The sequence below is a fragment of the Hypanus sabinus genome, chromosome 17 (assembly GCF_030144855.1).
Source record: "Hypanus sabinus isolate sHypSab1 chromosome 17, sHypSab1.hap1, whole genome shotgun sequence".
NCBI classification, from domain to species: Eukaryota; Metazoa; Chordata; class Chondrichthyes; order Myliobatiformes; family Dasyatidae; genus Hypanus; species Hypanus sabinus.
Window position 1 is genome coordinate 58,186,440 of NC_082722.1, and position 24,742 is coordinate 58,211,181.

General features: G+C 39.0%; 2 protein-coding genes across 5 annotated transcripts in view; one reads left to right on the forward strand and one right to left on the reverse strand.

Annotated features, from left to right (window-relative positions):
• The window catches only part of LOC132406973 (1-phosphatidylinositol 4,5-bisphosphate phosphodiesterase gamma-2-like), a 204,665-nt gene extending 195,461 nt beyond the window's left edge, over nucleotides 1-9,204 (forward strand). The window contains exons 31-32 of the mRNA XM_059993146.1: nucleotides 3,830-4,056; nucleotides 5,531-9,204. Of these exons, the coding sequence (XP_059849129.1) occupies nucleotides 3,830-4,056; nucleotides 5,531-5,579 (276 nt within the window). The 3' untranslated portion in view covers nucleotides 5,580-9,204. The remainder of the gene's footprint in view (nucleotides 1-3,829; nucleotides 4,057-5,530) is intronic.
• sdr42e1 (short chain dehydrogenase/reductase family 42E, member 1) lies at nucleotides 2,440-24,742 on the reverse strand. Of its 4 annotated transcripts, none has more exons than XR_009516323.1 (4): nucleotides 24,678-24,739; nucleotides 13,906-14,033; nucleotides 6,317-12,655; nucleotides 2,440-3,535 (listed from the first exon to the last, which is right to left on the reverse strand). XR_009516323.1 is itself a non-coding variant. In XM_059993149.1 (4 exons), the coding sequence occupies exons 2-4, from the start codon at nucleotides 13,977-13,979 to the stop codon at nucleotides 3,501-3,503; spliced, it is 609 nt and encodes a 202-aa protein (XP_059849132.1). In that variant the 5' UTR covers nucleotides 13,980-14,033; nucleotides 24,678-24,742; the 3' UTR covers nucleotides 2,440-3,500. The 4 variants fall into 4 exon arrangements, 3 of the variants coding, with proteins under 3 accessions (XP_059849132.1, XP_059849130.1, XP_059849131.1); XM_059993149.1 differs by having other exon boundaries at nucleotides 12,156-12,655; nucleotides 24,678-24,742; XM_059993147.1 differs by lacking the exons at nucleotides 2,440-3,535; nucleotides 24,678-24,739 and adding an exon at nucleotides 24,533-24,671 and having other exon boundaries at nucleotides 9,347-12,655.

Here is a 24,742-nt window from a genome sequence, read left to right on the forward strand (position 1 = left end):
TGTAAAATGACGAATTTGCTCTGTATGAAGTTCAGTGGTATAGGAGTCCAGTTGGAGTTTGTTATAGGTATGGTTTTCCTTCCCCACACAATAACCAGAGTTTTAGAGATGAGAAATATTGTTGGATGGTAAAACAGATGAAGTTCTAAGTGAAAACTTGTACTTCTCAAATAATACAATTTAGTATATAAAATAATGAATGAATTGACAGGGACAAATGAGCTAGGCATTCTTAAGTGACAGTACAAATCCACACTGAACACGTTTACAGTATTAATAGCTTTTCTACTGTTCTTATTTACTGACGTTGATTTACTTCAGACATTTTGCACAATGCTATGAATTTTCGCCCTACCTTGTCAAACAGGTACAAAATTTGACACATTTGGTATCACATGGAGTGAATTGAAAGGGCTGACTACTGGTTCCTTGATGGTGGGAGCCCAAGCATACCTGGCTAAAGATGGCCTTTTCCTTGACATTAGCACTTCAGGCTCCGCCAATATCAAAGATGGAGCCTCCTTCTCCACACAATCATACTGTATATAAGAACAATCATGTTAGGAGCAGCAATAGGTTGTTTGGCCCCTCGACCATTCACTAAGGTCTTGCCTGATGTGGCCACAAGCTCAAAATTAGAATCAGGTTTATTACCAGTGTCTTATATGACATGAAATTGGTTGTTCCGTGGCAACAGCTTAACACGGCGTTCCTGCCTATTGACTACCTCAAGAAAACTTCCAACCCCTTACTCATAAAGGACCTAGCTACCTCATTTGTGAAAATATTCAGAGAATGTTTCCACTGACCCTTGGGTAAGATATTTCAAAAGACATGATTCCTGAGAAAACAGTTTGCTTGACCTCTGCTCTAAATGGGTGTCACATTTTTATTTAATGGCTGTCTGTTCTAGATCTTCTGCAAGAAGAAACATCCTTTTCACATTCATTCTGTCAAGACTCCTCAGGGTCCGCTGAGTTTTATTCAAGTTATCTCTCACTCTTATACACTCTAGCAACCACAGCCCAGGTTGTCCAAACGGCCCTCACAAAACCACCCATGCTTTTCAACTATTAATCTAAAAAAACCTCTGAACATTAACAATCTTAAAATAAAAAAACCAATTCTGTACCTATTGATCCAGATGTGGGTATTAATGTATATAACCATATAACAATCACAGCACGGAAACAGGCCATCTTGGCCCTCCTAGTCCATGCCGAACCCTTAATCTCACCTAGTCCCACCTACCCGCACTCAGCCCATAACCCTCCACTCCTTTCCTGTCCATATACCTATCCAATTTTACCTTAAATGACACAACTGAACTGGCCTCTACTACTTCTACAGGAAGCTCATTCCACACAGCTATCACTCTTTGAGTAAAGAAATACCCCCTCGTGTTTCCCTTAAACTTCTGCCCCCTAACTCTCAAATCATGTCCTCTAGTTTGAATCTCCCCTACTCTCAATGGAAACAGCCTGTTCACGTCAACTCTATCTATCCTTCTCAAAATTTTAAATACCTCGATCAAATCCCCCCTCAACCTTCTACGCTCCAATGAATAGAGACCTAACTTGTTCAACCTTTCTCTGTAACTTAATTGCTGAAACCCAGGTAACATCCTAGTATGTCTTATGTAAATGAGGCATAAACTCCCTTTGCAAAGAATAATAACATTCTCTGTATTATCATTATTGCTGGCCTTTGTGAATCATGCTCTAGAATACCAGGTCCCCAATGTGTCACAGAACTCTTGAATAAAAATTTGAATAAAAAATGTCTTCCATTTTATAAACTGGTCACAATAAAGAGAAACATGTTTATGCTTACAGAACTGTGCAGAAGTCTTAGGCACATACATATATCTAGGGTGCCTTAGCCTTTTGCACAATGCTATAGTAATTTTATGCATTACACTGCGCTACTACCTCAAAAATAAAACAAATGTTATGACGTGAGTGTTAATAAACCTGATTCTGATATGGGTCTCTATTGAGGGCTGAGAAGGGGAGGGGGCAACAAGAGGGGAGAGAGCGGGAAGCAAGAGAGGGACATTCTGTAATGATCAATAAACAAATTGTTTGGAATCAAAAGATCTTGCCAGGTGGCTCAGGGCTGGGTGTGTCTGCACTCGGCTGCCCTCTGCCCCTGGCACTCCTTCTCTGCCACCTGTCCCACATCCTTCCAATGGGGCTTCGCCCTCGCCATTCCCAATAACCTTTGCAGCCATCACATTTACAAACTTGCTGGCTGCTGCATGTTGACAAGTACGGTATGTGCAAAAGTCTTTGGCACCCTAGTTACAGTGCCTATAAAAAGTGTTCATGGCCCCCCCCCCAAGATGTTTTCATGTTTTATTGTTTTACAACATTGAATCACAGTGGATTTAATTTGGCTTTTTTGACACAGATCAACACAAAAAGACTTATGTCAAAGTGAAAACAGATCTCTACGAAGTTATTTAATTACAAATATAAAACACAAAATAATTGATTGCATAAGTATTCACCTTCAAGTCAGTTTTTAGTAGAGGCAGACTTGAGTCTGAGTGGATATGTCTCTATCAGCTTTGCACACCTGGACACTGCAATTTTTCCCCATTCTTCTTTATAAAACTGCTCAAGCTCTATCAGATTGCATGGGTATCTTGAGTGAACAGCCCTTCTCAAGTCCAGCCACAGTTTCTCAATTGGATTGAGGTCTGGACTCTGACTTGGTCACTCCAGGACATTAACTTTGTTGTTAGTAAGCCATTCCTGTGTAGCTTTGGCTTTATATTTGGAGTCATTGTCTTGTGGAACAACAAGTCTTCTCCCAAGTCACAGTTCTCTTGCAGACTGCATCAGGTTTTCCTCCAGGGTTTCCCTGTATTTTGCTGCATTTATTTTACCTTCTACATTCACAAGCCTTCCAGGGCCTGCTGCAGTGAAGCATCCACACAGCATGATGCAGCCACCACCATGCTTCACGGTAGGGATGGTGTATTTTTGATGATGTGCTTAAGCCAAACATAGTATTTAGTTTGATGGCCTAAAGCTTAATTTTAGTTTCATCAGACCATAGATCCTTCTTCCAGCTCCCACGTGCCTTCTGGCAAACTCTAGCCGAGATTTCATGTGAGTTCTTTTCAGCAGTGGCTTTCTCTTTGCATTCTCCGATAAAGCTGCGACTGGTGAAGCACCCAGACAACAGCTCTATGCACAGTCTCTCCTATCTCAGCCACTAAAGGTTGTAAGTCCTCCAAAGTTGACATAGGTTTCCTGGTGGCCTCCCTCACTAAACCCCTCTTTGCATGGTCACTTAGTTTTTGAGGACATCCTGTCATACTCTTTCCATTCTTTGATGATTGACTCAACTGTCCTCTAAGGGGTATTCAGTGACTTGGAAATTTTCTTGTATCCATCCCAACTTGTGTTTTTCAATATCCTTTTCGCAGAATTGCTTAGAGTGTTCTTTTGTCTTCATGGGGGTGAATACTTTTTATAGGCACTGTATATCTATGTACCTGATTCTTTTGCCCAGTACTGTATACCTATCGTAAAAGAGAAAAATAAATGAATTTAATGCAAAAGAATTAATTTATCTCTTGCAGTGTCTTCCAGTTAGCAACAGATAGCACTTTTTTTGGTGTGACATGAATTGAGTTTATAAAATTTGTAGAAAGTCGCAGGGTGAGAAATGTTCTATGCACATGAGATTCTGACATTCTAGTAAGATTCAGACTGATGGGATAGGATTACTTATGCAGTTCTTGTGTCCTGGTATCACATCCATGAAAAAGTATGGTAACTGGAGAAACAATACTTTCTCTCATTAATCATTGCAGGTAGGTGAAGAAGACCTTTACTCTTCGCGTCAGCAGTTACGGCAGCGGCCAGTTGAAGGGTTATACGATACTGCCCCAATTAGGCAACGGACATTAGAAGGATTATACAGTAGCAGTACTCCCCGTCAGAGGCAAGCATGCGATCCAATGTTATATGATTCCAATACACTGCCAGTTCACAGGAGTGGAGGTCAGAGAGAACAACTGCCAGAAGTTCCAAAGAGGAGGTACGTATGTGAAAGCTCTAATCATTGAACATCCATGGGAAGATAAATAAATAGACTTCAAGAACTATCTATGTTTTCTGAGCTATCACTGGTAGATTTAACTTATTACATCTGCATTACAGGCAGGGACAGTCTTATCCCCCATTAATCCCAGTGAATGGTGCTGACTGCTGTCTGCCTACTTCAACTGGTAGCCCCTTTTAATTTGTGAGTTTCCCAGATATTTGAGCTAATGTCTCTATGCATCGATCCGTTCTGCGGGCACTTATGGTGAGTTTAATGGTGACTATCCAGGGTCCCCCAAAAGTAAAAATGAAGCCCACTGCTGCACTTGCTGTCTACCTTAAAGGTGGAAGAGCACAGTGCAGGAACAGGCCATTCAGCCCGCAGTGTTGTGCCAGTTCGGCTACAAAGCAGGTCAAAAACACCCAAACACTGCCTATTTTTTTTATATATTGGCACATAGTTTGTCACTTTCATCCAATTCAAATCCACATAACACATATCCAGTGGTATAATGGGGAATTTCCGGGATTGTTAGGGACCCTAATATGCTGTGGACAGTGATAACGGTATTTTAATTTGAAGCTGTCATTTGTGTGTAGTATGAAGTTCTGAATATTGTATAATAGTGTAGTCATTCGAATAAACTTTTACACATACATAAGATCAAATTCAATGAAGTAGAAGGGGGATGCTTCAAAAATGGAAATTTGTCATTGAAACATTTCTAGCCTGCATAGATAAACAATAAAATGCAAATACATTACAAATAAGCTAGTTATTCTGATGAAAATGTCTTAACTAAACAACACAAACAATACTCTTAAGAGATACCACATTCTACAAATGAGTAGGCATTGGGTGTTTATTGGTCAGAGTAAGATAAGATATTCTTTCCTGACATGAAATGTTCAAAGCATATTCTGCAGAGTAAATATTTATATTCTAATAAACTCATTTTCCTACATGCCTATAAAGTATAATCACTGGTTCTATTAATACCACCTGTCCCACATTCTTGCTCTTTCCCTATGGTATTTGAAATATTATTCAGTTCTATTTTGAATATTACTAATGAGGTTGCTCCAGGCAGTGTATTCCACATCTTAATGCCTCACAGACTAAATGCAGGTGCTGCATTCCCTACTGATTTTTATACCAAATACACTTAATTTGATTCTAACAAATCTGTCATTTAAAGGCTTATCCTACTCAACAGCAGCCTCGCAATAGTGAATGCCTGTGCAAGTGCCCTTAAGCATGCCTTCTCTAGTGAGAATAATACAAGGTTCTCAGTTGTATCTTCAAGAGACAAAGGAGCTTGCATCATTTTTGAGACATTAAACTGCCACAGTGAGAATTCTGAAATCATTTCATGCTTGATTTGTTGCTGGACTTTCACACTACTGACCTTTAGAAGTCTAGGTTAAATATTTTTAAAAAAACTCTCTGTACTACTATTGCTTTTCAGAGGCAAAGATAAAGAAAAGAGACCTGCTCACAACAAATATTATCCATGAAAGAAGACTGCCTTTGTCATCAGTCCATGGTGCCATCATATTGTAAAGCAAAAGTATTTACTGTTGTAAATTAAAATATTTTGTTTTTAGGAAATTGGTGGTCAGTATATCAGTGGATTTAATGAATTTATTGCACTATACCTAATTATTGTTTTGATCAAGTAACTGAAATCATTAATTTACTGCCTTCCCACTTTAATGAAGCTCCTTTTATTTTCCACATTAAATGGTCTGTTGATTCCAAAGTCTTTCAAAGGAATCTGTCCTACAGATGTTAATCAATTGAATGGTATCACATTAACCTATAGTGCAATGATATAGTCCTTTTCAATTATTAACTCTAATAAAATTGAGACAACCCAACATTTCTAAGTTATTGCTGATTAGAGTTTAAATATTAAAACAATGATTAAAGAATAAATATGAAGGGTTGAGAAGCAAGCAACTGCAGATACTGGAAATCTGAAATGAAAATATGATACTGGAAATACTTGTGGTCAGTCAGTAACTGTGGAAAGAGAAATAGAATTGAAACATAGTTAATAATTTTGTCAGCACTCAAATTCTGATGAAAAGTCAAGTACTTGAAATGTTAACAATGTGCTTAATTCCATAGATGCTGTCTGATCAACTTGTTTATCCCATATTTTATATGATTAGCTTATGAAGGGTTGAGATCATCATAATGAATTACGCGTTAAATAGGAAAGTGCACAGAACTGAATATGCCTTATTACCTGTGTTCCAACTTCAGATAATTTTCAGAGTACCGGGCCAATATAGAACAGGATATCATATGGAGTCCGGGTTTGAGCTCAGATATTGGCTTATAACTAAAATACACTGAAACCGTTAATGACATATCCAATGTCTTCAATGCAGAAGAAAACAAATGACCAAAGGTGCTTTGCTTTACAAGTTAAACATTTTCCAAAGAGGTTAAAAAAAACTTGGTAAAAGGTCATGTGAGCAACATGATTATACCCAACGAATGTGGAACACAGACAGAATTAGCTTGGCCTCGGGTAGTGAGGAAAAATAGTATATCAACTATGTCATAATTTCAATAGAAATACTACAGTACTGTAAATTATAATTTATCTTAAAGATCATGATTGTCATTCAGCTATTGAAATTATTGCATTATGTGACTTAAACAGAATCAATGGGCTGAGGTGAAAATTCAGAAAATTATGCACAGCATATGCCATGTTAAAAGATTCAATGTTTCAAGTAAATGGAGTTCAGAAAACCAAGTACTTTTTTGTATTTATAAGAATATGAGTACATTTTAATTTATAGTTTGTGTTAAAACATGAACATCTTCCTCCTATTATAATGAAAAAGTTAATGAAAAGTCTTTTTTTACATAATTTATATAGGCTTGCGAAATTCAATTCTCCCACAAGAAACATTAATCTCTGGTATAAAACTGCATTTGACCTTTTGATAAGCCATTATCCACACTGGAATTTTGATTAATTTGTTCAACTTCAACTATTTTTATGCCTGTTGCTAAAACGGTCTCTATTAACTCGATGTAGAGAGTATTCCATTACTGGCTTCTTGGTTACTTTCTGAAACAAAAATATTTCTCACCAGCCCAGCATCTTGATATTTAAAGTATAAGAAAATGTAATTTTGATTCCAACTTTTTGTACGGCTTGAAAATCACTGTCTAGCTTCTTCCTACCTAATTGTGGTAGCTCAAAAAAAAATCACTTTATGCATGCTACCACATCTACAGACCCTGTATGTGCAGTGTGACTAATAATTGAGGTAATATGTCAGGGACTTAAGGAAAATGGAGCTAGAAACACAAAATCCTGGAGAAATTCAGCAGGTTAGGCAGCATCTATGGAAAGGAAAACTGGAAGTGTATCTTATATGGAATGATAAGTCACAAGAAGGTAAATAATTTACCAAAAACTGAATTACAATCAGAAAAGTATTTCTATACACTCTTTGTAGTGTAGAAGTTTTAAAAAAAATCCTTTAATGACACTTCATTTAGCATTCCGTGCAAGTATTTCTACAATGTTTGCAATTGTTTTCATCAGAAGCAGAATGCATTTAAGTTATTTGCTCAATGTACATTCTCCTTATAAATGCGCTACATAATTTCTTTATGAATGTATATTTGTCATAAAATCTAAAGATTTTCAGTAAGTTCAGCAATGAAAAATTTAAAATTCATTAAGTTCTTGTATGTTTGCAACTTCTGTTACTTTAGGAAAAAAATGGGACTTTGAGGGTGATGGTAGCTTAAATATGTAAATATCAATGGCTGGTTTATACTGACAAAAGTCATACCAGGTTGTTGTGAGTTTTTTTTTGTTTTTAACTAAATTTAATGTGAGGAATACAAATATAAACATTTCTAATGTGCCTTTTCCTGAGTGCATTACTTCTACATAATACTATGTAATAAATGTCTAAGTCATTGTTAAATATCAGACTGAAAATAGGTTACAATTTTCTTTGAAAGATATTTTTAACATTGCTCTGGATAATTAACACAATTTCCACCTTTTCTGATCAAGTACCAAAGTTACAAAATGCTAAGGTACTGCTTCTTCCAATCATTTAAAATTGTATTTAAGAATTACATCTTTGTATTTACAGAATTACATATTTTAGCAATACGGTTGTAAATCTGATTAATTTTTACCTTTTGGTGTCACTCTTCAAAATGTGTACTTTGGGCCATTCTTTGCAGAAATTAGTGCAGAAATTTCAAAAAGGCTGTATACATAATTTATTTGAATATTAATTTGAGATCATGCACTTCTGAAATTATGATTTGGTCACATATTGAAGAAATGACATTATTGAAGCCATCCAACCATTGTACTTTGTGAGGCAATATTCTTCCATAAAAAGCACAATTGAACAGTACATAGATGAGATATTAGACTGTTATTATGTAAGAAGCCATTGTGCGAGTGCTGAAAGACAGAAAAGCATAACTGCAATAATAGTAACTTGAAACAAATCCACAAGGCTCAAAATACACAGTAAGCGGGAAATAAGTCACTGGGCATACGATGCAAAATACTTGGTTTACATTTTAAGTACTTTTTGTTTTGGAGCATATAATATTCTGTCCTTCCAATCCAGTTTTTCCATTTCATATTTAAAATGTTCAATTATAAAACTACATTTGAAGTACAAAACAAGTGAAGAATTTTTGGCTCAAACAAAAATCTAAGGAATGCTAATGACTTTCTTGACCTGATGGAAAATGTCTTTATATTTTTCTTTTTGCTTTCTCTGTTATCTTACATAACTTCTGATGAATGATTTCTAGTTATAGCAATTTGGCAGTTAAATTCCACTTAATTGAAGGGAAGCAATCCTTGTAAAATGAAAGGTAGGTCATGTTATTTCCAGAATCTGTTAACTTTTTTTGCATTTGTTTCTGGAAAAAAATGAAAATGGGGGGGAAAAAAGTAGCTTTGTTGACTTTAAATTTGATTTGGTTAAATATAGACATTTCAACATTTTTAAGGATAAATTTGGGTAGTTTCATGCTATTTTAAAAAGTAAAACCGTTCTGAACATTGTGTATTTTGCTTTGTATTCTCAATTATTTAACATGTACAAATAAATATTCATATATTTGTTTCCGATTCAGTGTACGTTAATTGCTAAAATATGATTTAAGTACTCGCAATTATATATTAACTGCCATAGTATCTGAGCATTATGTAAAATTATATAATTACATGTATAAAATTACACCATGAACATTCAAATGTAGGTGCCTCATTTACTATGAAGCTTAAGAGTTTCCTATTGGCTTGTATCCCAAAATTTCCTTATGTGAATACACCATATTTTTCAGTCAATTGGATCGACGATATCACACAAGGGCCACCACAATATCAAGCAGTCAAGTGATATACATTATTGTGTATTGCCCTGTGTAATGTTTTTGGTTGTAAAACAGAGTGTCAAATGGCAAATGCACCTCGTACCAATTCCTCCTGACATCTCCTCCTATGATTAGGGATTCTCTTCTTGTTTCTGTGCAGTGGCTTAAATATATAAAAGTGCTATGTAAAGATAAATCTTGGTAGGTATCAAGAATATTAATGGCAACAAAGTTTGGCCAACCACAATAATTGTTACATTTCTTTCTGAAAGAGTGTGGCCAAAGTGGTTATTTACGAAGCAGAGCCCATTAAATATGAGGTGCATACATTTTCAACTAGTTGGGGTACTTGATTAATGCAGGCCTATTTCCATATTGAATCTCACTATTTTTCATATGAAAAACACAATGAACAAAATAGTCATTCAAACTATTAAACAGAAATTTGCAAGATAAATTTATTAGTAATAAATGCAATGTTTTAAATACCTTTAAAAATGCTACATATTAACAATATAACTTTTTTTGCTAGAGGTTTGCCTGACAATCATTTTTATTTTAAAATGCAGCATTGTACCTACATAGAAATTATTACTAAACATTAGTCCATCAAATTATCTTGCTTAAGATTACCTTCTTTAGTGCAAATATTGCATACAAAAATAATTGCTGGAAATGACCAGAAATCTAAAATAAAAATTGTTAAAAAGACCTCAATTCAGATTTGCCTTTCCTCTTAAGAGTTACATGATAAAAGCTAAAAGATTTGCCAAATTCCCTTCAGCTGATAATATAATCTTTGCTGCATGTTTTCATATCAAGGGTCTCTCTCACTTCTGCTTAACTGAAAAAAATGCTCTCAACTATTTTAAAATTCATATATATTCATCAACATGTTTTAATTTATGCAAAAGATTGTGAAGAAGATGACGTATGTCAGGTTCAACACTGCAACTGGTTATTGCATTCAACAAATAACTGGAAGGTTAGTGACTGAGTTCACTCAGATTAGACATTGATTTTTTTTTGGTGGTGCAATGGCATAATAGTGGTGCTACTGTTGTATGGCTCCAGCGACCTCCTGACTTCCAGTACACAGTTCATATGCTCTTCCTGTGACTCGAGCATTTGACAGGTACTCATTTCCTCCCCCATCTCAAGGACCTGCTGGTGGGTAGGTTAATTGCTTGCAGAAGGATAATTTGTAATGGAGGTGGGTAGCAGTAGATTCAAGGTAAAGTTATTAGGCATATAAAAGAGGATAGGTTATAGGGAACTGTGAGGAAATGAAACAAATGGGAATTTCTGGAGAGCTGCCACAGGTTTGATAGGCCAAGTGGCCTTCATGCCATTTGGAAATATAAAAATGAGACGTTACTTATTTTAAAAGCAATTTAAAAATAAATAATATAAAATATCTTTATTTAAATTAATATTCCACTTTTTGTTTCCCATTAATTCAGTTAGAGATTTGATTAAATTCCTTAAGTTCAATAAAATGTTTCTACATTTTTCTATTTCAATATATAAACATACTACTTATAATCATGATAGGCAAAATGTAAAGCAGTAATAGCCTCAAACAATCAGATAACAAGTCAGAAATGCTTGTCTGGATGAATGCAGCTCCAGCAATTCTCATGTAGTTTGGTGTGATTGAGCAAAATAGCTCTCAACTGGTCCCCTTTCAACCTCAGTTAACATTCATTCCCTTTGCCACTGGCTCACTGAGGATGCAGTATGTACCATCAATGCTTATAGTTACTGACCTCAGCTAGCCTAACATCTCGAAACCCTTCCAACAAGGAGGGCAAAGGCAGCAGGCACATAGGAGCATGATTGCCTGTTTATTTCATAGCATCTAAGTTCTTATTCCTTTCTGACTGCAACTTTTCTTCCCACTAACTTATCTTCACGGGAAGATTAAAACCAAGATGACTCTCATGATGTCAGGCTGTCAGATAATTGAAGCTCATTGTATCGTGAAAATACACTGAACACGTTGTTTCCTCTATTTTCAAACCCATGTCAAATATCAAATTTTACCAGTAAACTCTGAGCTGTAAGAAACATTCAGCAAAATATTAATTGCATAGAATATTATGCTGAAACGACAGGAAACCAAGACATGATAACAAGCGACAGCAACAGTAAAAATATGACATCTGACATAAGGCGCCTAATGTTAAACCGCGATGATTTCCGCCCATGACCGCGTGTTTTGAACCACTCCACTATTTCCATAAAGCTGTGTTCCCTTGGATGGTACCCTAGATCTTTTCTAGCCTTCTGTATGCTGAAATAATGAGTGACTCCTGTTTTATAGACTTCTGTGCGAGTTAGAAATGGTTGAAAATTATAAATGCGACCTACAAAAAAATGAATGATTTCAGTTAGGAAAGCAAAGTAGTAAATCAGCCTGAGTGGCAGCCGAATTGTGGGGTATTTGTAGCCAAGGCCTTCCACCAAAGGTTTGAAAAATTCAAAGTTGTTCACTGGTTTGCCATCAGAGATAAAGTAAGCTTGGCCAGCTGCTATGTAATTTCTTCCTCCTTTTAGAGCTTCTGATGCTAGTATTTCTGCAGAAACAAGGTTGTCAACGTGGACAAACTCCACCAGAGAATCTGCTGCCCCATATACAAACTTGAAGAGTCCATTCTCTATATAATTAACTATCCTTGTAAGATGTCTTTGCTCACCAGGTCCGTAGATGCCTGCTGGCCGGAGAGCGCAAGTTCGTAACACGCCAGTGCCTTTCCTTAGCTTTGTGCTATTGGCATGTAGCACCTTCATTTCTGCTAAAGATTTGGTCCTTGAATAGTGATCTGGGTGAAGGTGCAATGGAAGATAAGGGAGTGATTCATCTCCATTTTCAATTACTTGGCCCCCAAATACAACATTGTATGTACTTGTATAAAGAAGTCTTGGTATGCCATTCGTCAGGCATGCCTTGATTACATTATCTGTTCCTTTAAGATTAACATTCTCTATCAGCTTTACATTTAACTGCTCCCTTCCAGACATGCCATACGAAGCTAAATGGAAGATACAATCTACATTCCTGAGTGCAGCCTCCACCTCCAGATAGTTGCAGACATCTCCCTTTATGAAGCTCACTGCATCAGGCACTTCCTCTAAAGGACTGTGGATATCAAACAGAATCACCTTATGGCCCATCTTCTGCAGGGTGCACCCCAATCTAAAACACAGAAAAAAAGACAGCTTAAAGGTATTTGCTAAAACTAGATAATAAAACATAGAAACAGTAAAGGCCCTTAAACCCATGATGTTGTGCCAACCTTTTAACCTGCTCAATGATCAACCTAATGCTTCCCTCCCACATAGCCCTTTCACTCAGGTGCCAAAGAGTCTTTTAAAGCACCCTCTTTCTCTACCGCTACCCTGGCAGTGCATTCCACCCCATAACTAGTTAATTGCTATTTACAAAATAAATATGGCACGTAGCAGATGTACATTCCGAGTGGAGTAGCATTGAGACAGTGCAAGAAGTCTCTATATGCTGGTTATTAAGGAAAAGTACATCCAAAAAAAAATCACAGACAACAAGAATTCCAGATCTTGACCAAGCTTACTGTAAAATCTACTGGAATAGAAAAGAATGTTTTTCAACAAAATTCTGCACTAAGCTTTTCAGAGAGTATACGAGTTGTAAGAAATGCTGGGAAAATACAGTTTAGGGATTGGAGTTAGCAATGCTAGAGAGTGAGAGGTTGTCACTTCTCTAAAAGGTTGCTAAGGAAAATAATGTGGGGAAGGTGTGTGAGTGAAGGAAAAGCACGAGTTTTGATGGACCTTTTTACTCCATACTTATGATTTTATTGATAACTCATCGCATTGGTGACTTCTATATCATTCAGTTAACCATGTAAAGCAGGGTGTAGGTACTAAATATTTCAATAGTCATCAGTTACTCCAGCAGGCAGATTTTGCATTCACTAGAACCTTTATAATATCTTTAATCCAACTTTTAATTGCAGAGAAAGGTTACTACTAGAATCTTTAACAATCCCAATGTGCACTGAATTTTACGTCTTTGCTAATATTACTTGGTATTTTTCTCCTATCTTCCAAAGGTGAACTGATGATCAAATAGGAATCAATTCAGCTGACAAAAAATTCGAGAACAACCATATAGGAAAATGGAATCCATTTGATGTTGTCTTGTTATTGCTCTACTGTTAATGGACTAAATATATTTTATATTATCTAACTTTGTTTCCTGCCAAGAAATTTTGAAATAGCAGAATGCACAGAAACAGAATAGCACATAATCACAACTGTGAATGTTTTTTTTTACTTCACACAATGGAAAGTCAAATTCACGGCACAGAAACATCCTTTTAAAATGTAATTATTATTTGTCAGTTTCACACTGAAACTACAATATGTAATTATAATTTAACTCTAATATATCAAGAAGGGTCTTACCTGCATCCTAAATAACCTCCCCCACCAGTTATCAGAACAGTTTCAGGTGCTGTAATCTTTTCTGATCTCTCCATTGAGATTAAATGTCCAATATTGAGCCGTTTAAAATAAACGTAAATATGACTCCTCTGGAAAAAAAAATCACAATATCAGATACTGATAAATATCTAGAAATGGGCTTTTGGATTTATTGTAGAGAAGCAGGGAAAAAGAAATTGTGTGGATTTCACCCTTCCCAAAGTCAGTTTAGCTGCTGAGGATTTCTAACATTAAGCTACAAAGACTTGGTCTGTAATTTAACAGAAACTATATTTGGATTGTTCTTACTAAAACCAAACCAGAACCAAGGAAGAAAGTAAAATACTTATTTGAAGAACTTTTTTTTTACATATTAAACAAAATAAATACTAGGATGTGAAAAAGACTGGTGCAGCAGTTGAGATATAATGATGTCATATACAAAAAATAGCATCCTACACTGCCATCCCAGAGCAGCCACACATCAACCATTACTGTTTGGTTTGATGCAACATCTTCGTACAGTATATGAAAACTGCTGGAAACTGTCAGGTTAGCTGGCTGCAGTCTACCATCACTGCAGAACCTCCATGTGCCCAGGACAAAGAAGAGCCATAACACTATTAAAACAAAAACTTTACGACATCTTACAAGTTCCTTTCCGCAGGCAGTTAATCTGATCAATCACTCTTGTTAGCCCTCTGTTACTCCAGTCACTGCACTGTAAACACTTCAAACCAATTTTTATAATGTTGCTTACATTGTACTACGTGCTGGTATTTATGCACATTTTATTCCATATCCATACTATATTTTGAGATACAGCCTTCACAGTTCATCTGAGGTCTCCAGGAAAACTAAAATAAGATCAGGACATTGCTGTCAAACATTTGAGAATAAAAACCACAACATGTATAAAATACGTCTTTCTTAGGACATCTTCAAGGAGCAGTGTCTCAGAAAAGTTGCATCCATTATTAAGGACCCCCAGCACCCAGGGCATGCCCTTTTCTCACTGTTACCATCAGGTAGGAGGTACAGAAACCTGAAGGCACACACTCAGCGATTCAGGAACAGCTTCTTCCCTTCTGCCATGTAATTTCTAAATGAACATTTAATCAATGAACACTACCTCACTTTTTTAATATACTGTATATTATTTGTTTTTGCACAATTTTTAATCTATTTAATATACATATACTGTCTTTGATTTACTTAATTATTTTTACTTTTTTTCTTCTATTTTATGTATTGCATTGAACTGCTGCTGCTTAGTTAACAAATTTCTCGATATATGACAGTGATAATAAACCTGATACTGATTTTAAGAACAAATTCTTTGAACACTTCTGTTGAATATCTTCTGACAAAAGATTAAGCAGGAACTTAATTTGGCACGAAGACTAACAATTTACACAGAGATATTGATAAAGTGATAAAATGAGCAAGCAAAAAGTCGGCACATGAGGAAAAATGAAAAAAGCACTTTAGAGAAGAAATGGACAAGGCTACAGCATAGAGGGGATCCTTGTGCATAACACAGACCACTAGCTCACAAATGCAACAAATACCTTCACCAGACTGGACAGTTGAGACCTGCACTATTTAATCTAGAGACACAAGAGATTGCAGATGCCGTAATCTAGAACCAAATAAAAACTGTAGAAGGAACTCAGCAGGTCATGCAGCGGCATCATCTGTGGAAGTTTCAAGAAGAGACCCTGTATCATGGACGTGGCCAATATCTGGATGTGAAGACTGGTAAGGTGAGGTGCGATGGAAACTCCATCTCAGTTTTGTCTGGGAAGAGGAGAGGAAGACCGTAGATGAAATGTGAGAGGGCTCCATTGACCACAATAAAGGCGAAGCTACATTTCCCAAAAAATGCTGACTAAAAGTAAGAAGCAATTCTGTCAGGAAGGTGATAGTATCAGTGAAAGGGAGATGCTTGGATCCATGTTCCAGATTGAAGTACAGGGCGCCAAGTCCTTCCTGATGGGGGATGGACATTTATAAAGACTGGATGCCTATTCTGAAGAGGTTGGGGTAGATGCCTGGGAATTGAAACCTCTCAAAATGGTCGAATGCCTGCAAATTGATCTAGATGTAGGTGAGAATAGGCTGGACAAAAATCCAACAGGCTCCACTCCACTCCACTAACACAATCATTTGCCTGCCATAACTTGATATCCTGAGCAACTCTTGATTCCCTTGATTTTCTACAAATCAAATTTGCAGCCATGGGCACTTGTTTTATCACCTTCATTACAAAGACCCATCTGATCTTCAAATTCAGACTTTTTCTAACATCTCTGCTTTTCTACATATCTCAATTTTAGCAAACTAACCACTGATATTTAATATAAGCTCACTGAATCCCATAGCTACATTCCCCACACTTCCTCCCACTCAGTCTCTCAAAAAGATGCCATCCATTTCTATCAGTTTCAAGTTTAAGGTGGCGCTACCAAAGGCTTACTGGTAGTTGGAACGAAGAGAAATTTGACTAAAAATATTATTAATAACTTTTCTGAAGAAAATTGTGGTAAATATCAATGCAAACAATGAAGGAGCAGGAAGAGGCGAAGCTGATTCGAAGGATGGGGCATGCGAGTGCATTGCAAAGTCAAAGCTCAACATGTTCAAGATGGAGTCACAGACGGAGTTGGTCGCTGGAGTGAAGAATTTGGGGAGAAGTCGTTGCAGAATAGTTTCTGTACCACCACACCTAACCTGGGGGAGAAGTTGGATTGCTCCAAGCTTATCACTACACAGGAGTTTGTGTCCTAGAGTGAGCCACTACCACCGGGTAACTGGAGAATTTAAATGTCAGTCCAGGTAGATTGGAAGGTAAAAGTGTGATGGTCGGGCTGATTTCATTTGCTCTCCCGCGCCGTTCATTCACCTCTCGGCAGTGAACTGCTTTGGCTGCCACACTACTGAGACTGAGGTTTAGGCCTATTCCGGCTGCTCCAGGAGGCAGATCCAAGGATTCAGTCTGGTTTGGAATGCCATTCCTTGCTTCTATTGGTTGTATGACTGTTTCTTTTCTTTCTTTGCGCAGTGGTTTTGGTCTTTCTCTTTTTGAAATTAGGTTCTTCAGGTAAGTAGACAAATTTCAAGGTGTATAATTCATACATTCTTCAATAATAAATGTACCTTGAATCTTGATCTCTGCCACACCTTAAGTGAGCACGAGGCTTTCTGTTCTGACAGTTGAAATATCTTCCTTATTTATGAAATGGGGTTTCCCCTCTACTGTGCTTAATGGCGCCCACATTTACATCGCCAATACATCTTGGACGTCTGTTCTCCGTCACTCACAGGAAATACCAACATAGTTTCCTTGGTCACTACCTTTCACCCTAACTGCCCCCACATCCAGCATATTACCACCGGTCACATCTTTACCTCCCTTGTCTGCTTTCCAAGGTGACCACTTCCTCAATTGACTTCTAGATCGATTCATCCCTGGGAACCCAGCCAGCCCTCCCAGTCCTCTAGCATTTTCCCCTGCAAAAGCATTTGTTGAAACATTTGTTCCTACACTTCCTCTCTCAGCACCATCCAAAGCCCTAAACAGTCCCTCCAAGTGAGGTAAAGATTCATGTATACCAACTCCAACCCAGTGTACTGCATTTGGTGCTCTCAATGTAGCCTCCTCTAGATCAGCAAAACAAGTATAGAATAGGTGAATATCATTCTGAACACCTGTTCTCTGTCCACAGTGACTACCTTGAGTCCATGGTTGCATTATTTCAACTTCACTTTCCACATCGACCTGTCTGCCTTCACATACTTGTAGTACGATGGCAGCACACTCAGAAGAAGCGGCCACTCGGGTACAATCAAAGGCGCATTTGTTCCTCTTTTGTCTGTTTACGATCGCAAGTCACTGCTGGATGCAAAAAATATCATACTGCAGGACTGTCCCATTAGCGAGCTGCTCGATGGCAATCGTGTTGTGTTGTTGCTTAGACTTGTTGCATACTGTTGTACCGAGATACAATAAACAGAGTGAGTGATTATCTTAAATCATAGGGCCCTGTTGGACATTGATAATGTAGAATATTGTGTCTGTTCGATAGGGAGATTGACGGCAGGGGAGCTACATTGCCTTGGTAGTGGCGAAGATTGGGCCTTGGACACAGTGACTTATTGCAGTTGCCCAGGAAAGAGAGCACAGGCCTCTGCTGGGCATGCTGGAATCACGTTGGGTTGGGGGCTGACCCCACCTATTGGTGCTGCTCTCCAGTGTTCACTCTGTGGAAGAACAAGTTGGGCCAGAACAATCGAGAGTCAGGCCACTCAGGGACGGGCTCCATACTTTTTCTCTATTTTTTTCTGAAATCGTAACCATATGTGCTAATTGTATTAGGTGCTATTTGCAGTGAGTGTGTTATTGGTAATATAATTTGCAACCTGGCCCAAAGGAACACCATTTTGTTTGGCTATATTCATGTATGGTTGAATGATCGTTGAACTTGAACCATTACCAGCTGAAACCAAGTACAAACTGGCCTTGGAATGGGATAGGAGCAGACAGTACGGGGAAGTATTTAATTGGGAGAGGGGGAATTATATTATTAGGCAGGAATTGGGGAGCATAAATTGGGCACAGATGGACTCAGAGAAATACATAACACAAATGTGGGGTTGATTAAGGAACACTTACTGGGGATTTCGGCTAGGTCTGTCTCAATGAGCTAGGGAAAAAGATAAAAAGATGGGAGAGTGAAGGAACCATGGTTGACAAGTGATGTTGAAGATCTGCAAGAGGAAGAAATAAGTTTATTTAAAGTTTAAGAAGCAAGAATCAGACAGGGCTCTAGAGAGCTACAAGGTCACCAGGTAGGAGCTTACGAATGGAATTGTAAAAACTAGAAGGGGGCATAGAAGGCCTTAACGAGTAGGATAAAGGAAACCTCAAGGTGTTGTACACATGTGAACAACAGGTGAAGGTAGGACCAATCAAGGATAAAAGAGGAAAATTATGCCTGGAGTTGGAGCAGGTAAAGGAGGTTCTTAATCAATACTTTGTTTCAGTAATCACTAGCGAGAGGGACCTTGACATTTGCGAGGACAGTGTAATGCATGCTGATATTCCTGAACGTGCTGATGATAAGAAAGAGGATGAGCTAGTACTTATGAAAAAAAAATTAGGATAGCTAAGTCCCCAGTGCCAGACAGGGTATACCCAATACCCCTGGTTACTATGGGAAATGAGGAGACAGATTTCTACACCTTTGATGATGATCTTTGTGCCTTTCACAGATCACTGGAGGGTAGGAATTACCCTGAAAATTAGACAGAGTCTCACTTTAGTGGTAAGCAAATTATAGGAGAGATTTCTCAGAGACTGGATTTACAAGTATTTACAGACACATAGTCTGATTAGTGATAGTCAGTATGCCATTGAGAGCATGCCTCATGAACCTGATTGACTTCTTTGATAAAGCACAATAATGAAGCTAAGGGAGTAGGTGTGGTGCATTTCAATTTTAGTAAGGCATATGATAAGGTTCCCCATGGTAGGCTCATTCAGGAAGTCAGGGTGCATGGGATCCAGGGAAACTTGGCTTGGCTGCATTGACATAGAATTGGCTTGCCATAGAAGGCAGAGTATTCAGTGACCAAAGGAATGGCTATGGGATTGCTTTGAGTCGGTGGACAGCACTCATAAGAGGATCTGAACGAATACACCACAGTTGCCACATACTTGACAAAAACAGTTTTAGATGAGTGTGTCCCCACAAAATCAGTCTTCCCCAACCAGAAGCTCTGATGAGCCATGAGATGCATAATCTGCTAAGTGCCAGATAAGTGGCATTCAAGTCCACTGACCAAGTAAGATCCAGGTACAATGTCTGGCATCTCATTGAGAAAAGTGGCAATTCCATACAAAAGGTTGCTCAACAGCTGTGGCAGGGCTTGGATGTTGTCATCTTGCACAAAGTGAAACCACATTAACATAGATGACAGCAAGGGCTTGCTCCCAGATTGAGTTCATTTCCTTCTATGCTCACTTTGACTATAAAAACATGGAAAAACTTTCATTAACTCCCACAGTCCCCGATGACCTGGTAATTTCAGTCACTGAGGCCAACGTAAAAGCAGCCTCCTGCAGGGTGAACCCACGAGAAACATCCAGCCCAGATGGAGTACCTGGCCAACTACTAAAGACTTGCATTAATCAACTGGATGGAATGTTCACCGGTATCTTTAACCTCTCACTTCTACAATCTGAGGTACCCATCTGCTTCAGTTGTACTGGTGATTAGAAGGACATGGGAACCTGCTTCAATGACTATCATTCAGAAGAACTTATATCTACTATGATCAAGTGCTTTCAGAGGTCGGTGATAAAATGTAGCAACTCCTGCCTGAGAAACAACTTGGGTCCACTGCAGATGTCATTTCATTGGCTCTTCCCGCAACCATGCAACACGTGGATGGCAAAGATGCATACATCAGGATGCTCTTTATTGTTTACAGCTCTCCATTGAATACTGCCGTCCCCCTCAAAACTAATCAATAAGATTCAAGGCTTTGGCATTAAAATCTCCTTGTGCAATTGGATCCTCAATTTCCTCACTTGCAGACTCCAGTCAGTTCCGATTGGCAACACCATTTCTTGCACCATCAGCACAGGTGCACCACAAGACTGTATGCCCCTGCTCTACTCGCTCTATATCTATGTCTGTAAGGCTCAGCACAGCTCCAATGCCATGTTTAAGTTGGCGGAATCAAAGACGATGTCAAATCTGCATATAACAGGGAGACTGAAAATCTGGCTGAGTGGTGCCACAACAACCACTGTCAATAAGATCAAGGAGCTGATATATTGACTTCAGGAGGGGGAAACAAGAGGTCCATGATCCAGTCCAAAATGGGGTATCAGAGGTGGAGAGGGTCAGCACCTTTAAATTTCTTGGTGTTATCATTTCAGAGGATCTGTCCTGAGCCCAGCATTAAGTATAATGCTGTAACTATGTGGTTTTGTGCAGGTCTTGTAGCTTTAGTTTTTGGTCTTGTTTTGTCTGGTGGGTTAGGAGCTCCTTTCTGGGAACGCGCTAAGAGGGTAGCGCAATATTAATACACAGCAGCCTCTCCGTACTCTGGGTTGGGGATTGCCAAACGTTATGTGGATTTTCTGGTGTAGTCTGTTTTGTCATGTGCTTTCATGATATCATTCTGGAGGAACGTTGTCTCATTTTTTAACTGCATTGCATTTGTGGTTTCTAAATGACAATAAACTGAAACTGAACTAAACTGAATTAAAGTACCTTTATGGGAAAAAAAAGACAGCAGCACCTCTACTTGTTTAGAAGTTTGCAAAGATTCGGTATGTCATCCAAAATTTTGACAAACTTCTTAAGATGTGTGGTGGAGAGTACATTGACTTGTTGGCCTGGTATGGAAGCACCAAAGCCCCTTTCTACAAAAATCCTACAAAAAGTAGTGGATACTGCCCAGATCATAATCAGTAAAGCCCTTCCCACCACTGAGCACATCTAGACAGATTGCTGTCACATGAAAGAAGCGTCCATCATTGAGGACCCCCACAGCACAGGACATGTTCTCTTCTCATCAGGTAGAAGGTACAGGAGTCTCAGAGCCCATACCACCAAATTCAGGAACAGTTATTATCCCTCAACCGTCAGGCTCTTGAATCAGTTACAATAACTTCACTCACCCCATCACTGAACCATACCCAAAAATCTCTAGGCTCACTTTCCTGATGAAGGGTCTCAGCCCGAAACATCGACTGTTTACTCCTTTTCATACATGCTGCCTGGCCTGCTGTTCCTCCAGCATTTTTTTGTATGTCTTGCATGAATTTCCAGCATCTGCAGATTTCCTTCTCTGACTCACTTTCAAACTGTTCATGTCATGTTCTCAAGAGTTATTATTTTTCTTTTGCATTAGCACAATTTGGTGTCTTTTGCACGTTAGTTGTTTGCTTGTCCTGTTGGGTATGGTCTTTCTTGGATTCTATTGTGTTTCTTTGATTTACTGAGCATGCCCTCAAGAAAATATATCAGGTGGAGATGTAAATTGGGATCTTGACAACAAACTTATTTTGAACGTTGAATGACAGAAACATGGAGGGCTATGGAGGTAAGGGTTGGAGAGTAGGTTAAAAGGCTATAACAACACAGTGGACTGAAGGGCCTGTACTTTGACATTCTCTGTTCTATGGATGAACAACAGTTCATACTCCACCAATTTCAGGTAACAATAGACAATAGGTGCAGGAGTAGGCCATTTGGCCCTTCTAGCCAGCACCGCCATTCACTGTGATCATGGCTGATCATCCACAATCAGTACCCCGTTCCTGCCCTCTCCCCATATCCCTTGACCCTGCTATCTATAAGAGCTCTATCTAACTCTCTCTTGAATGCATCTAGAGACTTGGCCTTCACTGCCTTCTGGGGCAGAGCATTCCACATATCCACCACTCTCTGGGTGAAAAAGTTTTACCACATATCTGTTCTAAATGGCCTATCCCTTATTCTTAAACTGTGGCCTCTAGTTCTGGACTCACCCATCAGCAGGAACATGCTTCCTGCCTCCAGCGTGTTCAATCCCTTAATAATCTTATATGTTTCAATCAGATCCCCTCTCATCCTTCTAAATTCCAGTGTATACAAGCCCAGTCACTCCAATCTTTCAACATATGACAGTCCCGCCATTCCGGGAATTAACCTTGTGAACCTACGCTGCACTCCCTCAATAGCAAGACTGTCTTTCCTCAAATTTGGAGACCAAAACTGCACACAATACTCCAGGCGGGGTCTCACCAGGGCCCTGTACAGCTGCAGAAGGACCTCTTTACTCCTATACTCAATTCCTCTTGTTATAAAGGCCAGCATGCCATTAGTTTTCTTCACTGCCTGCTTTACCTGCATGCTTGCTTTCATTGATTGATGTACAAGAACACCTAGATCTCATAGTACTTCCCCTTTTCCTAACTTGATTCCATTTAGATAGTAATCTGCCTTCCTGTTCTTGCCACCAAAATGGATAACCTCACATTTATCCACATTAAACTGCATCTGCCATACATTTGCCCACTCACCCAACCTGTCCAAGTCACCCTGCATTCTCATAACATCTTCCTGACATTTCACACTGCCACCCAGCTTTGTGTGATCAGCAAATTTGCTAATGTTACTTTTAATCCCTTCATCTAAATCATTAATGTATATTGTAAACAGCTGTGGTCCCAGCACCAAACCTTGCGGTACCCCACTGGTCACAGCCTGCCATTCCGAAAGGGACACGTGAATCACTACTCTGTTTCCTGTCAGCCAGCTAATTTTCAATCCATGTCAGTACTCTGCCCCCAATACCATGTGCCCTAATTTTGCCCACTAATCTCCTATGTGGGACTTTATCAAAAGCTTTCTGGAAGTCCAGGTACACTACATTCACTGGCTCTCCCTTGTCCATTTTCATAGTTACATCCTCAAAAAACTCCAGAAGATTAGTCAAGCATGATTTTCCCTTCATAAATCCATGCTGACTCAGACTGATCCTTCTACTGCTATCCAAATGTGTCATAATTTCATCTTTTATAATTGACTCCAGCATCTTTCCCACCACTGACGTCAGGCTAACCAGTCTATAATTCCATTTTCTCTCCCCCTCCTTTCTTGAAAAGTGGGACAACATTAGCCACCCTCCAGTCAGCAGGAACTGTTCCTGAATCTATAGAACACTGGAAAATGATTAACAACACGTCCATGATTTCTAGAGCACCTCTTTAAGTACCCTGGGATGCAGACCATCAGGTCCCAGGGACTTATCAGCCTTCAGACTCAACAGTCTATCCAACACCGTTTCTTGCCCAATATAAATTTCCTTCAGTTCATCCTTTACCCTAGTTCCTTTGACCACTATTACATGTGGGAGATTGTGTCTTCCCTAGTGAAGACAGATCCAAAGTACTTGTTCAACTCATTTGCCATTTCCTTGTTTCCCATAATAAATTCACCCTTTTCTGTCTTCAATGGTCCAATTTTGGTCTTAACTATTTTTTTGCTATTCACATACCTAAAGCAGCTTTTACTATCCTCCTTTATATTCTTGGCTAGTTTATCTCAGTACCTCATTTTTTCTTGGCATATTGCCTTTTCTGTTATCTTCTGTTGCTCTTTAAAAGCATCCCAGTCCTCTGGTTTCCCGCTCATCTTTGCTATGTTATACTTCTCTTTTATTTTTATATTGCCCTTGTCAGCCACGGCCGCCTTTTACTCCCCTTAGGATCTTTCTTCCTCTTTGGAATGAACCAATCCTGCACCTTCTGCATTATTCCCAGAAATACCTGCTATTGTTCCACTGTCTTCCCTGCAAGGGTATTGTTCCATTGAACTTTGGCCAGCTCCTCCCTCATAGCTCCATGGTTCCCTTTGTTCAACTGTAATACTGACACATCCGATTTTCCCTTCTCCTTCTCAAATTCTAAGCCCTGTGTTTTTCTCGCTCTCCTGATCCGTCGTGGTTTCCCCCCAGCTTCACCAACCCCTCTACCTGACCCCCTTGTCTCCTGTTTATCTCTCACCAGCTGCTTTGTCCAAAGCTCCTTCTTCCCCCGCCAACTCACCCGATTCTACTATCACTTCCGCTGCCCCAGGCTCAACCCTCCCCTTCAGAACAGCGGCTCCCTTCCTCCGCACGCAGTCCCGATGCAGGATCTCGTCCCGCAACGACAACCGTCTCTCCGTCTGCACAGTTGCCGTCAGACTCACCAGGTCTGCTCCGCTCGGGCACACTTCCCCTCAGTTGGCCACCGCTTCCGGTCGGATCACGTGAT